Source organism: Ceratotherium simum, chromosome 16 (genome assembly GCF_057802395.1).
Source record: "Ceratotherium simum simum isolate JZ-2026a chromosome 16, ASM5780239v1, whole genome shotgun sequence".
Taxonomy (NCBI): domain Eukaryota; kingdom Metazoa; phylum Chordata; class Mammalia; order Perissodactyla; family Rhinocerotidae; genus Ceratotherium; species Ceratotherium simum.
In genome coordinates, this window is record NC_141915.1 from 14,670,165 (window position 1) to 14,683,423 (window position 13,259).

At 41.8% G+C, this 13,259-nt stretch overlaps 1 protein-coding gene across 1 annotated transcript; it reads left to right on the plus strand.

Annotated features, from left to right (window-relative positions):
• The first annotated feature begins 722 nt into the window (after window positions 1-722).
• LOC101394658 (olfactory receptor 3A2-like) lies at window positions 723-2,041 on the plus strand. The gene has a single exon (XM_004433443.2). The coding sequence runs from the start codon at window positions 735-737 to the stop codon at window positions 1,680-1,682; it is 948 nt and encodes a 315-aa protein (XP_004433500.2). The 5' UTR covers window positions 723-734; the 3' UTR covers window positions 1,683-2,041.
• Window positions 2,042-13,259: the final 11,218 nt, after the last annotated feature.

Sequence of the window (13,259 nt, forward strand, 5' to 3'; positions counted from 1 at the left end):
AGCAGCAACCAAACCAAGGTATGCTTACAATGCTGATTTCAGAGGGGGTGGCAAATGCTGTAAAAGAATAAATAATTTTAAATTTAGCTGTTACGCAAAGTCCAGTGTAAGTCTTAATTAACAACAAGAACTCGAGATATTTATTGACCAGGGGATTTTGAATTTATACTTCAGAGTATGTTTCTCACCTTGGAGAAATGTAGTTGGCCGTACTATCTGATATCCACAATGATTGGTATCGTCTCTCTGATTATTGCCATAACTTTTCTTCATCTTCTATATTTCCAGAAAACTTGAAACCTAGGTTATGTTTTCAAATGCTTTCTACTTTCTCTGGAAATATCATTAATTGTTCTATTTTGAAGTCTTTTATTGGTTTGGGCTGATCCTTCAGAGAAAAATGGGGAGATTCCCTCTGAATCTCACTACATCAAAGAGAAAGTCTGCTTTTCTCTTAATTTATTTTCCCAAGCATTCTCACCCTTTCAGCTAGGAAAGGATTGGAGGGACAAGGTTCTGGTGGCATTGGGCATCTCATCAAAGAGCAGGGTAAAGGCATTGAGGTGATGGAGGAGGTCAGTGAGTGAGGTGTGGCCTGGGGAGTGGGAAAATCATCATCTGGACAGCTGGGAACTTCCTGAGGCTTTGAACATAGGTGATTTACAACATTTGTGTTGAGTAAATAAATCGAGTGAACTGATTCCTCCCCCTGGGACATTTCCTTACAGGCACTCATGGATCCACAAGCTGGGACCAACAGGAGAGCTGTGACTGAGTTCATTCTACTGGGCCTGGTGGAAAATGAAGAGCTGCAGTCTGTGGTCATTGTCCTCTTCCTCTTTGCCTACCTGGTCACAGTCGGGAGCAACCTCAGTATCCTGGCAGCCATCTTGGTGGAGCCCAAACTCCACACCCCCATGTACTTCTTCCTGGGGAACCTGTCAGTGCTGGATGTTGGATGTATCACTGTCACTGTTCCTGCAATGCTGGGTTGTCTCCTGTCCCACAAGCGTACAATTTCCTATGAAGCCTGCCTCACACAGCTCTTCTTCTTCCACCTCCTGGCTGGGATGGACTGCTTCCTGTTGATGGCCATGGCCTATGACCGATTCCTGGCCATCTGCCGGCCCCTCACCTACAGCATCTGCATGAGACAGACAGTCCAGAGGATATTGGTGGCTGTGTCCTGGGCTTGTGCCTTCACCAATGCACTGACTCACACTATTGCCCTAAGTACTCTCCAATTCTGTGGTCCCAATGAGGTCAATCACTTCTGTTGTGACCTCCCACAGCTCTTCCAGCTCTCCTGCTCCAGCACCCAGCTCAATGAGCTGCTGCTCTTTGCTGTGGGTTTCATAATGGCAGGTGCACCTGTGGTTCTTATCATCAACTCCTACATCCACATGGCAGCTGCAGTTCTACAAATCCGCTCAGTAGAGGGCAGGAAGAAAGCCTTCTCAGCATGTGGCTCTCACCTCTCTGTGGTGTGTCTTCTCTATGGGACCGGTATCTTCAACTACATGCGTCTGGGTTCGGAGGAGTCTTCAGACAAAGATAAAGGGGTTGGTGTTTTCAATACAGTTATCAACCCCATGCTGAACCCACTAATCTACAGCCTTAGAAACTCTGATGTTCAGGGTGCCCTGTGGCGGGTACCTGTGGGGAGGTGGTTCCTGACATGAGAGTTGATAGGGTCCCTCCTTTCCTGCCTCTTCCAGGTTGAGAAAGATTTCCCATGAAGGCAATAACCTGTAAAAATGGTTCATAACAATTTTTCCTATCTCCTGATGCCTGAAAGAGTTATGTGATATGCTATAAAACCCTCCATAATTCATTCATTTAGTCATACAACAAATATTTATTGAATTGCTTCATGATCCAGACACTCTTCTAGGGCACTGGTGAAGAAGAGAGACAAAAGACATGAAAGCCTCTGCACTCATCAACTCACATTCTAATGAAGGGACAAAATAAATGAAATAAATAGCATCCTGTATGGAACATCATATAGTGATAAGTGCTACAGATGGAAACAAGTAAGATGGGGGATAACGAAACTGGGTTCTGCTGGGCAAGTTGCCACCTTGGTTTGGCCCTGCTCACTTTCCGGGTAGAGTTGAAGCCTTGGAAGCCTGGGAGTTCTGCGCAGCAATGTCCTACAGAGAAGGGCTATTTGGGTAATCATAGCCTAAGTAACCAAGAATATTACTGCCAAGTTTTCTTCTGGAGGGGATGTGAGATTCCCTCCAGATCAGAGTGCAGAAAGCTGTTTTAATCCAGTGCCAAGTGGGCTCAGTGCCAAGGATTATTCTATATTACTGTTCACCTTTCACCTCCAAAAAAATCAGTTCATTATCTTTTCTACCACACCAGGATCCTATAGGATGTTTAAGGCACAGTTAAGGTCTAGAGAGGGAAAGAGCCCACTCAATAAAAACTACATTAATGCATGTGTGATATATCTTCAGGTCAAAAAAGGAATGTTCCATCTCCATCCCCTGCATGTCTTTCTCTCTTATTGGATAAGTCACCTTCCTCACATATATGATAAAGCCTTGGAAATAACAAACATTTATGCTCCAAAATGGTCCTTAGAATTTTCAGTGTAGAATGCCCAATATAGTCTTCTCCTCCAATGTCTTAATTTTCTCTCCCAAAGCTCCTAGCTCACAAAATATCCATAAATGAAGTCTCTGAGAGTGATACCTCTTTCTAACTTTATTTTATTAGTACATCAGCACAGCTCCAACCCATAGAATTTCCTCATCTTCATGTTTATCCAGACTTCAGCTCGTCCATTCCTGATTTGTGTCTTTTCTCCAGCCTCCTTTGGAAGGCTACTTACCCTGTCCTGGCAATCCTACTGCTCCTCTACTGTATCATTCCTAAAACTGTCCCGTGGCTACATCTGGAGCCTGACTTCTCTATGATCTCTTCCTGGAGCCAAGGAACGGAAAGGATGGAATGAGATGAGCACAGGAAGAAAAGACATGAGAGTGGGAGGGAGGACAGGATTGGGAGTGGAGGAATGAAGATATAATATGAGGATAGAGGGAGGGATGGGATAACATGGTGAGTAAGAGAGGTAAGAGGAAAGGATAGAAATTAAGGAAAGGACACAAGGGAATGGGATATGAGAAAGGATGGAGAATTAGGAGTATCAAACAAGATGCCTCAGGAATTTTGATGAGGTCAAAGATGGGTGTGGAGAAAATGAAGAATGAATAAAGATGGGAGATGAGAATAAAATTCATGCTATAGAATCACTTCCTATTAGTGTGTGGCCATGTAATAACTAGCATCTTTGATGTTATTGTTGGGCCCCACCCTTCCTACTAGGAAAAAACCTCTGAGTTTTGCTGGAGGTATAATGATGCAAAGTAGTCTGGGAACTCCTCTTCTGCTTCCCCTGGCTAGGAGAGGATCCTAGAAGGACAGAGAATAGGACTGACAGATGGGGGAGGGGGGAGGATGTGGGTGCTGAGGGTTCATCCTCCACAACCCCACTTGGCCATCAAAGTCATCATCCTCCCTGCCTTTGGAGACAGTGCCTGCCATAGAGTCTAGAGAACAGAGATGAAATATGTCTCTTTCCTGATACTCTTGGGTCTCCAGACGCTTCGGGGTTAAAGAGAATGAGCTTCACTCAAAAAGTAAAATTCACGTGAATGAAAATCAGGAAAGTGGATTATGAGTATTGCTCTGTGATCTTAGAAAGTTCCTTTGCATGGTTGGGCTTGTTTCTACCTGTACCATAGGGAACTGGGACAAGATCATCTCTCCACAGTTCTTCACATTTAGTGACCTTTGATCACAATAGTCTGGATGAACTTTTTCCTAGGGCTGAACAGAAAACATTTTGAGAGCATTACCACCACCATTTCCATCACTCCATTTACTCCATGAGCTTTTAACACTGTCCCAGCTAATTTTACCTGTTACCCCAGAAGATCCCCAAGTCTTGGCATCACTTCCTCCTGAGCATTCATCCCAAACTCTTAAGGATGTTTTCCTTGGAAATTGTTCCTGAGTCCTGCCTATCCGCCAAGACCAAAGGGCTTCTCTAATAAGTGGGGAAGCTGTATTTCCTCTGGGATTTCTCTCTTTCTGTAAATGTAAATATCTTTATTTTAAAATTATTTAGAAACATTATGTCTGATAGTGGAAACATTCAGACAATATTATTTCATCAAGTAGAAAATAAAAATCCAAGTGTTCCTTCACTGCACCAAAAATACCATTATTCTGAGTTAACTCCTCTTAAGAATTTTATGTTTATTCCTCCAGATTTTACACATAAATGACAGGCACATTTCATCTCACTAGAACTGTTACTGTTCTGTGATCTTGTTACTGCAGCAAAGTGGTTCTGCTGCTTGGTGAGTTGATGTCAGATCCTTCACCAGAAGCAGTTCTCAGACAAAGTGAAATTTATTTGTGCCAAATAAAGGAGACCACATGGAATTCTTCCCAAAGTCATGGCTCCTCAAAAAAATGGAAGCAGGTGTCTTTTGTTTCAGGTGGGGGATGAATGTTTAAAAGGGAAGTTTTATCATCACGTGTAGAGGTGGGCATTAGCCTGCACAGGTGCAATCTGAGAACATGCTCTCACATACATCACATGTGATGCTCATAAGGCCTAGGATCCTCGTGGGGCAGAGATCTTAGTATTACAATGAGGCAGAGAGTGAGTTTAGATTATCTCCAGGCCATCTACACAGGCTCTGCTCTCGTGATGGGGCTCGGTCTGGTTCAGGCCTGTTGACAATGGTCTCTCTTCCTAACATAGCCCTGAGAAACAACCTGAAGCACATTTTAAACTTCCTTTGAGCTGCTTAGGGCATACACTGGTGAAAATCTGTTTTTTATTTTTCCTATACATTATGCAATATAATCTTTTACATGACAAAGACTAAAATTGTGCTTTATCTGTTTTAACGGTTGCACAGTATATCATTGTACATATAAACCATAATTTATTTAGTCAAACCTCTATTGATATAATTTGGGTTGTTTCCAAGTGTTTTACAATAACAGACAATGCTGTGGTGAATATCTTTACAGAGATGTCTTTCCAAATTTCTGTAATTATATACCTAGGATCAATTCCTATGAATAAATTTATCAAATTAAAGGAAATGCATCCTCTCCAACACAAGTTGTTTCCTGTCTTGTTAATTATAGCCATTCTGATGGGCATGAGGTGATATCTCATTGTAGTTTTGATTTGCATTTCCCTGATAGTTAGTGATTTTGAAGATCTTTTCAAGTGTCTGTTGGCCATCTGTATATCTTCTTTGGAGAAATGTCTGTTCAGGTCTTTTGCTCATTTTTTAATTGGGTTGGTAGTTTTTTTGTTGTTGAGATGCATGAGTTCTTTATATATTTTGGAGATTAAGCCCTTATCCGATGTATGGTTTGCAAATATCTTCTCCCAATTGTTAGGTTGTCTTTTCGTTTTGTTGATGGTTTCCTTTGCTGTGCAGAAGCTTTTTAGTTTGATGTAGTCCCATTTGTTTATTTTTTCTATTGTTTCTCTTGCCCGGTCAGACATGGTGTTTGAAAAGATGTTGCTAAGACCGATGTCGAAGATCGTACTGCCTATGTTTTCTTCTAGAAGTTTCACAGAGAAGGGAACTCTCATACACTGCTGGTGGGAGTGCAAACTGGTGCAGCCACTATGGAAAACAGTATGGAGATTCCTCAAAAAATCAAGGATAGAACTACCATATGATCCAGCTATTCCACTGCTGGGTATTTATCCAAAGAACTTGAAAACACCAATTTGTAAAGGTACATGCACCCCTGTGTTCATTGCAGAGTTATTCACAATAGCCAAGACTTGGAAGCAACCTAAGTGCCCATCAAGGGACGAATGGATAAACAAGATGTGGTATATATACACAATGGAATACTACTCAGCCATAAGAAACGATGAAATCCAGCCATTTGTGACAACATGGATGGACATTGAGGGTATTGTGCAAAGTGAAATAAGTCAGAGGGAGAAGGTCAAATACCGTATGGTTTCCTTCATTAAGTAGTAGATAATAACAACAATAAACAAACACATAGGGACAGAGATTGGATTGGTGGTTACCAGAGGGGAAGGGGGGAGGGAGGAGGGTGAAAAGGATAATTCGGTACATATGTGTGGTGATGGGTTGTAATTAGTATTTTGGTGGTGAACATGATGTAATCTATGCAGAAATAGAAGTATAATGATGTACACCTGAAATTTTTACAATGTTATAAACCAATGTTACTGCAATAAACAAAAAATTAAAAAATAAATAAATAAAGGAAATGCAAATGTAAATTTGGAGATATACTTGCACACACAAACATATTATTCTCTAACTTTCCATGACTTTTGCACCAACTTGTACATCCACTGGGTTATGATAGTGTCTGTTTATCCACATCCCTGCCACCAAGGGTTGTTATAAATAAAGATCTTTAACTTTTACAACCTGAAGTTTGAGAAATGGCAGTATTTTATTTGAATTTTAATTCTGGTTAACACTGCAATTAGATATCTTTTTACATATTTAACGGCCAATTGTATTTCTTCTTTTGGAATTGCATTTTAGTAAATTTTGCTCTCTTTTCCATTGGATTGGTTTTTTTTTTTTTTTTTAGGAAATCTTGGTTGTTACAGATATCAGCTTTTTGTCATGTAGGTTGCAAATATTTTCTCTAATTTGCCATTTGTTTTCCATTTTGATGTTTGTTTTGCCAAATGTGTGTCGTTTTTACGTGGTTGGATCTGTTTGCCTTTTCTTATAATGCTTTTTGATTTTGTGTCTCACTTTGAGTGGAAAAAATTTCTCCATCTGTATCAGGCAAGATAGGCTAGGAGATATTGTGCTAACAAACAGCCCCTAAAATCTCAGTGGTTTACAACAGCGAAGATTAATTTCATATTCATGTGACCTCAATTATCTAAGCTCTGGATCGAAGAAGAGTTGTCTTTTAGATTGTTCATCTTTTTTCTTATTGTGAGGACAAGAGTAATGACTTCCAAGCTCTTTATATGTCAGAGTGGAAACTGGGAATCTACATTTTATTTTATTTCATAATTGCTTATGGTGAACGTTTATGGCCTTTCTGAATTCTAGTTCCCCCTTTTTAACAGCTAACAGTTTCATTTGGCATCCAGGAGGTTCCGTACCCACGGCTCCAGAGTGGAGACATCAGCATATCTAACTGGCCTGGCCACAGTGCTGGTTCTACGTGGGAATGTGACCTAAGTTAGTTTAATAAGAGTCTTTATACTAGCATTTCCCAACTATGTTTCCATGACAGAATTAAACCATATACAAAATGATTTGAGTGACCATTTTCTCAATATTACCCCAGCTATATAGCTAGAAACATTCTAGATGCACAGAACAGAAGTTAATTCATTACATAGAATGGATACCTTAGGTTATTAGATATTAATTCCCTTTGGAAACCCCAGTTGAGAAGGGCAATTCTAGACTTTTGCTCCTAGTCAACCAAAGAAACATCCTTGCCCTCAGAAGTCTGAGAAGCATCAAAGAGCTACCAAGTGAGGAATTGAGGGGCCAAAATCCAGGAAAGAAAGGAATCCCAAAGAGACATTGCTGATAATCGCACTGCTTTCCCCTGCAAGGCATTTGTTGAATCCAATGAGGGGGCTGAGAGGCTGAGAGTAGAAGGTGCAGCTGAGAGACTAAGAAGTAAGCAGAGTTTTTAGCAGGCTTATGTAACTGGAGAGACAAAAATGGAGTTAGGATCCTGACAAACAGAAAGGATAGTAAATTCTCCAAGCTTTCAATTGAGACTTCCAACACACTGCATCCTACAAGGAACACGTAGTAGGAAATAAGCCTACCCTCATGTACAAGAAACTCAACTTTGAACTAGCTGATTCCTAGATTGAATAAAAGTGATCCACTCCTATACTCACTGCCTGCCAGAAGCAAAAATAAATCATTTTTGGAGGATGAAGGTATCACCGAGAGCAATGTCATCCAATAGAAATTTTAATCTGAGGCACATATGTAATTTAAAATTTTCTAGTAGCCACATTCAAAAAAGCAAAAATAAACAAGTGAAACTAATTTTAGTAATTTATTTTATTTTTTTGTTACATCTGAAATACTATCATTTCAACATGTAATAAATATTAAGAAATTATAAATAAGATATCTTGCATTCTTGTTTTTATACTGTCTTCACTATTTAGTGTATATTTTAAACTTACAGCACATCTCAATACAGATGCTAAATTGTCATGAAAAACACTTGATCTGGGTTTTCTCATGAGCCTGCAATCAAGGTGTCACCGAGGGGTATAGCTATCTCAAAGCCTGACTGGGAAGGATAAGCTTCCATGCTCATTCAGATGCTCATAGGTAGAATTTAGTTCCTTGCAGGTTATTGGACTGAGGGTCTCAGGACCTTACTAGTTGTTAGCTGGAGGCTGCCTTCAGTTCCTTACCACTGGAGCCCCTCAAAACCTGGTGGCCTCTTTCCTTAGAGCAAGAAAAGAGCCAGAAGGAAAGATAGACAGAGAAAGATGGCAAAGCAGGAAGTCCCCTGCTTGTATCCTCCCTCAGAAAAAGTAATTTGGCAACCAGACAGACAAAAGTGCCTTTTTGGAGCTTTGGGATTCAGGTAGTAGACTGTGGAACCCTGACACTCTCACCATCCAATCAGATTCTGCCAACCTAGTGTTTTGCATAACCACTCCCATTCCCAATCCCTAAAAATTCTGTCCCCACTTCAGCTTGGAGAGACAGATTTGAGCTTTGCCTCCTGTCTCCTTGCTGGTCAGCCATGCAATAAAGTTCTTTCTTTTCTCAAAAGCTGGTACCATATTATTGGCTTCTATGCACGTTGGGCAATGGGCCCTTGCTCGGTAATAATTTCTGGAGACCCCAAAGGGACCTTGGTCCTGTGACCAACAGTCCAAGGCTCTGCAGCCACTGGCAGAGTGCAGGCTTGTCACTGACCCTAAGTGGCTGCCTAGACTACTTTGTCCTGAGGTTCAGCTGATTGGATTACCGTTTCCTGCCACAGCACTCCAGGCTTCTCGGTGCTTACTTCACTTTTGCCAAAAAAACTGCTTCGGGATCAAGGTGTCTCTGGGTGAGCAACCTTAAGAAAGTGACCTGTCCATTACCTTGTTTCTCTGGTTTGACCTCCTGGAAATATAGGTTTGACTTGTATTTTGGGGAATCCTGGTGGGCTGTGTCCCAAATCCTGGGCCTGGACCTGTGATAATTAGAGACAGGATAAAAGGTTCATTTGAGAGGTATTCGTGGTAATCTGGTTTTGAACTATAATTTTAGGAATCTGATTCATGTCATATGTAGAGTTGTTTTGTGTGTTAATGTTTTAGGTGTTACTGTTGTTAGTTAAAACTGAATAGGCTGTTTGAGGACTGAGTTTCTTGGTAACTGTAACAAACTCCCTTTAGGAATTCACTTTATGAGGATCTTCTGACTCCAAAGAAAAGAGGCACTGTTCCCTCTGGTCCTTCAGGACGTTCCCAGGTGATTGGGGATTTTATGAAGGTGTGGGGGCATCTGCCCATGATGTGCAATGGCCTCATAGGGAACCACTCCAAAGAATATACTTTACTGAAACCTCACTGTTCCTGGAAAAGCTGTCAGCAGTGGCAGTTCTTCCAGGGTTTACTCACCTGATTTTGTTGGTGTCAGAACATGTACAGGAAACAACGGACCCCTTGGTCATTCTTGGGAGAGTTGTTCCTGCAAGCACCACATAATCAGAACCTAAACACTACACCTAGAAAGACCTTGTTTGTTGAGGTCACCTGGGAAAAAGCCACCTAAAATGGGAAATGTAAATGGCATGCCAAATTACAGCCCACTGGGATGCATTCTTCAAAATTGGGTGATGTTCAGTTATGAGCCCATGAAGTAAAAGAAAATGATATTCTTTTGTAATATGGCCTGGCCCCAGTACTCACTGGGGTAAAAGGAGGTGTGGCCTGAGAACGGGTCTTTGAACTACAATACCAGCTTGCAATTAGACATATTCTGTAAAAGAAAAAAACAGGACAAGATCCCCTATGTGCAATCTTTTATTACTTTATATGAAAATAAGTATTTGCAAAAGAGATGTAAGATCATGCTTCAGAGGGAGGATGCGCAGAAAAAACCTATCCTTCCAGAATCACAGTCAAATGATGACCTTGTCCTTCTGCATTTTCTGTCTCCTACAGACCCCATACTGTATGCCAGAGGTATGGTTGGAGATGACCAGGAAGGGCATAATGACCCCACTGAACCATTGGCTTGGTTTTGTCCCCCCCCCTTTTACCTAATAGTCAGAAAGCAATGGTCTCCCTCCTCATACCTGTTGGGGCACTCAGTTCAGCCCTGGGAATGCTCCTCCCTAGGCAGGGCAATTCCCGTGAAGACAAATCCCTGCAGGTCTCGATGACCAAGGCCAGCCCAGAGGAGTTTTATACGTGCATTCCCCCTTTTCAACTTTGGACTTATACAAGATCATGTTGTAAAAACAACATGCTTGCCTATACAGATGATCCCAAAATGTTGGATAGTTTATTTACATCCACCTTTGCTACTCATAACCCCAACTGGGCTGACATTCAGTCTCTCATGAACACCTTCCTCACTCTAGAGGAACGTAGGGTGGTACTGGACAGGGCTCATCATGAGGCTGAGAGACTCCAGGGGTTGCAACCTAACAATCCCATCAGGGCTCCAGCACTACAGGCCATACCCAGGGTTGAGCCAGGCTGGGACCCCAGTGACCCCGGGACTGGCACGGCTAAACCAATACAAAGCATGGTTGATAACATGAATGCACGAGGGGGTCCCAAAACCAAAAAGCCTAAATAAAGTCCAGGAGATACAACAGGGACCAAAAGAAAACCCTTCAACCCTCCTAGAGAGAGTCTTCAGACTTCAGCTTACAGAAAGTATACTGACATTGATCCAGAACATCCGGATAACATGAAGCTGATCAATTTGACTTCTATCAGCCAGAGTGTCCCTGATATAAGGAAAATGTTACAAAGACTGGAAGGGGGATTGGGGATGCCTATGTCTCAACTTGTTGAGATTGCCTTTAAACTGTTTAACAGCCAGGATCAGACACACAAAAAACAGAAACAAGGGAAGATGCGACAACAGGCTGCCTTGCTTGCTGCAGCAATCAGCAGCAATCAATGGAAACCACAACCACCCATGGAAAGAGGCAGACAACCAAGGATAAGATCCCTAGGGCCTCCCTCTTCCGATCATTCTGGGCACCTGACTCTGGTACCTTGGCAATGTGCCTATTGTAAGCAGGAAGGCCATTGGAAAAAGGAATGTCCTCACCGTTCTTGTAAGTTGAGTGAGGAAACCAGAGTGCATAACCCCAGATGTCCCAATTTGCTGACAGTGACCAAGAATCACGGGGCCCGGGAGCTTGTCTAGACTCCCCCAGCACCATTGACATTTCCCACAAGGAACCGCAGGTGACAACTGACATGGAAAGAAAACTTATAGACTTTCTAATTGATACCAGAGCTACTTATTCTGTACTAAACACCAGGCAAGCCCCTCTCCCCCAAGACCATATCCATTACTCGTGTACCTGGGGACGTCTCTCATAAACCTTTCCTACAACCACTCGAGTGTCACACGGGGAGAACATATCTAAAGCACAGCTTTTTGTGTATGCCTGAGTGCCCTATTCTATTGTTGGGATGAGATATACTAACAAAATTAAATGCCCAAGTGACTTTTTCACCAGAGAAAGTAGATATTAATGTCCTCCCAGATCAAGCCTGCACCTTTTAAGCCATGCTGTTGCAATTGGGAGACAAGCCTCAATGAGAAGTCCCTGAAGAAATTCTACGTAGGTAAGAGCAGATGTTTGGGTTGATAGGAGGCTGGAAAGAGCCAAGAAGGCTGACTCAATAATGGTAAAAGTCTGCCCAGATACCAAGACTCCAAGAAGCAATACCCTTTAAAGAGGCATGGGAAAGAAGGTATAAGCCTCTGATAGACACCTTCCTTAAATGTCAAGTAATCTGACCTTGTCAACCCTGTATAACAGTTCCATCCTGCGGGCACAAAAACATTTGAACAGTGACTATTGTTTTGTATAGGATTTGAGAGCCATTAACCAAATTGTAGAGGATACACATGTGGTATATAAGGCCAAATCCCTATACTTTGCTTACCTCTTTATCTGGAGACCTTTCCTGGCTTACAGTTCTAGCCTTAAAAGATGACTTTTTCTGCATACCCCTAAGCTATGAGTCTCAGGAACTGTTTGCCTTTGAATGGGACAATCCAGAGACTAATGTAAAATCACAATATTGTTAGATGGTACTCCCACATGATTTAAAAATGCCCCCACTTAGGGGAAGTTCTAGCCAAGGACTTAAGGAGTCTCCAGTTAAATGAGGGAGTCTTACTCTAATATATGGATGACATATTGATTGCCAGTAGAACTAAGGAAGATTCAGACCAAAATACAATTCTCACTTTAAACTTCCTGGTAGAACGGAGATATAAAGTCTCCAAGGGAAAGGCACAAATTTCACAACTAACTGTAAAATATCTAAGATTTAAGTTAACAAAATGACAAACTTACTGGCTGATGGAAGGGAGGTACTAGCTAAGGTGGTTGTCTCTACCCACCAAAAGACAGTTGCGAGGATTTTTAGGAATGGCTAGGTTTTGTCGTATTTGGATCCCTAATTTTGGACTCATGGCCAAACCCCTAGAGGAGAATTTTAAAGGAAATGATGATGATCCATTAAACTCAACTGCAGAATGCCATAAGGCATTGCATACCATCAAGGAGAAGCTTTTAACAGTCCCAGCACTTGCTATCCTAGACATTAGAAAGCCATTTGATCTGTTTGTATGTGAAAGACAGGGTGTGAGTCCTGGAGTGCTAACTCAGAATTTAGGTGCCACAGGAAGGCTCGTAGGTTACTTTTCCAATCAATTGGACCTCGTAAATCAAGGGTGGCCATTTTATCTCCAGGCTGTGGCCTCAAACTGTGCCCTTTTACAAGAGGTTGAAAAATTTACCCTGGGCTAGCCTACTACTGTGCACACTCCACATTGTGTGCTACCTCTACTTGAACAGAAAGGTGGATATTGGCTTATTTCAGAAAGATTGGGCAAATATTAGGCCACAGTACTGGGCAACCTGAATGTGAAATTAAAGGTGGTATCTACTCTAAACCCAGCCACTTACTTCCCAGTAGGACAGGATAACCTGTCCAT

Coding starts and splice junctions, on each gene's coding strand:
- LOC101394658 (XM_004433443.2), top strand. CDS start 735: ATGGATCCACAAGCTGGGACCAACAGGAGAGCTGTGACTGAGTTCATT.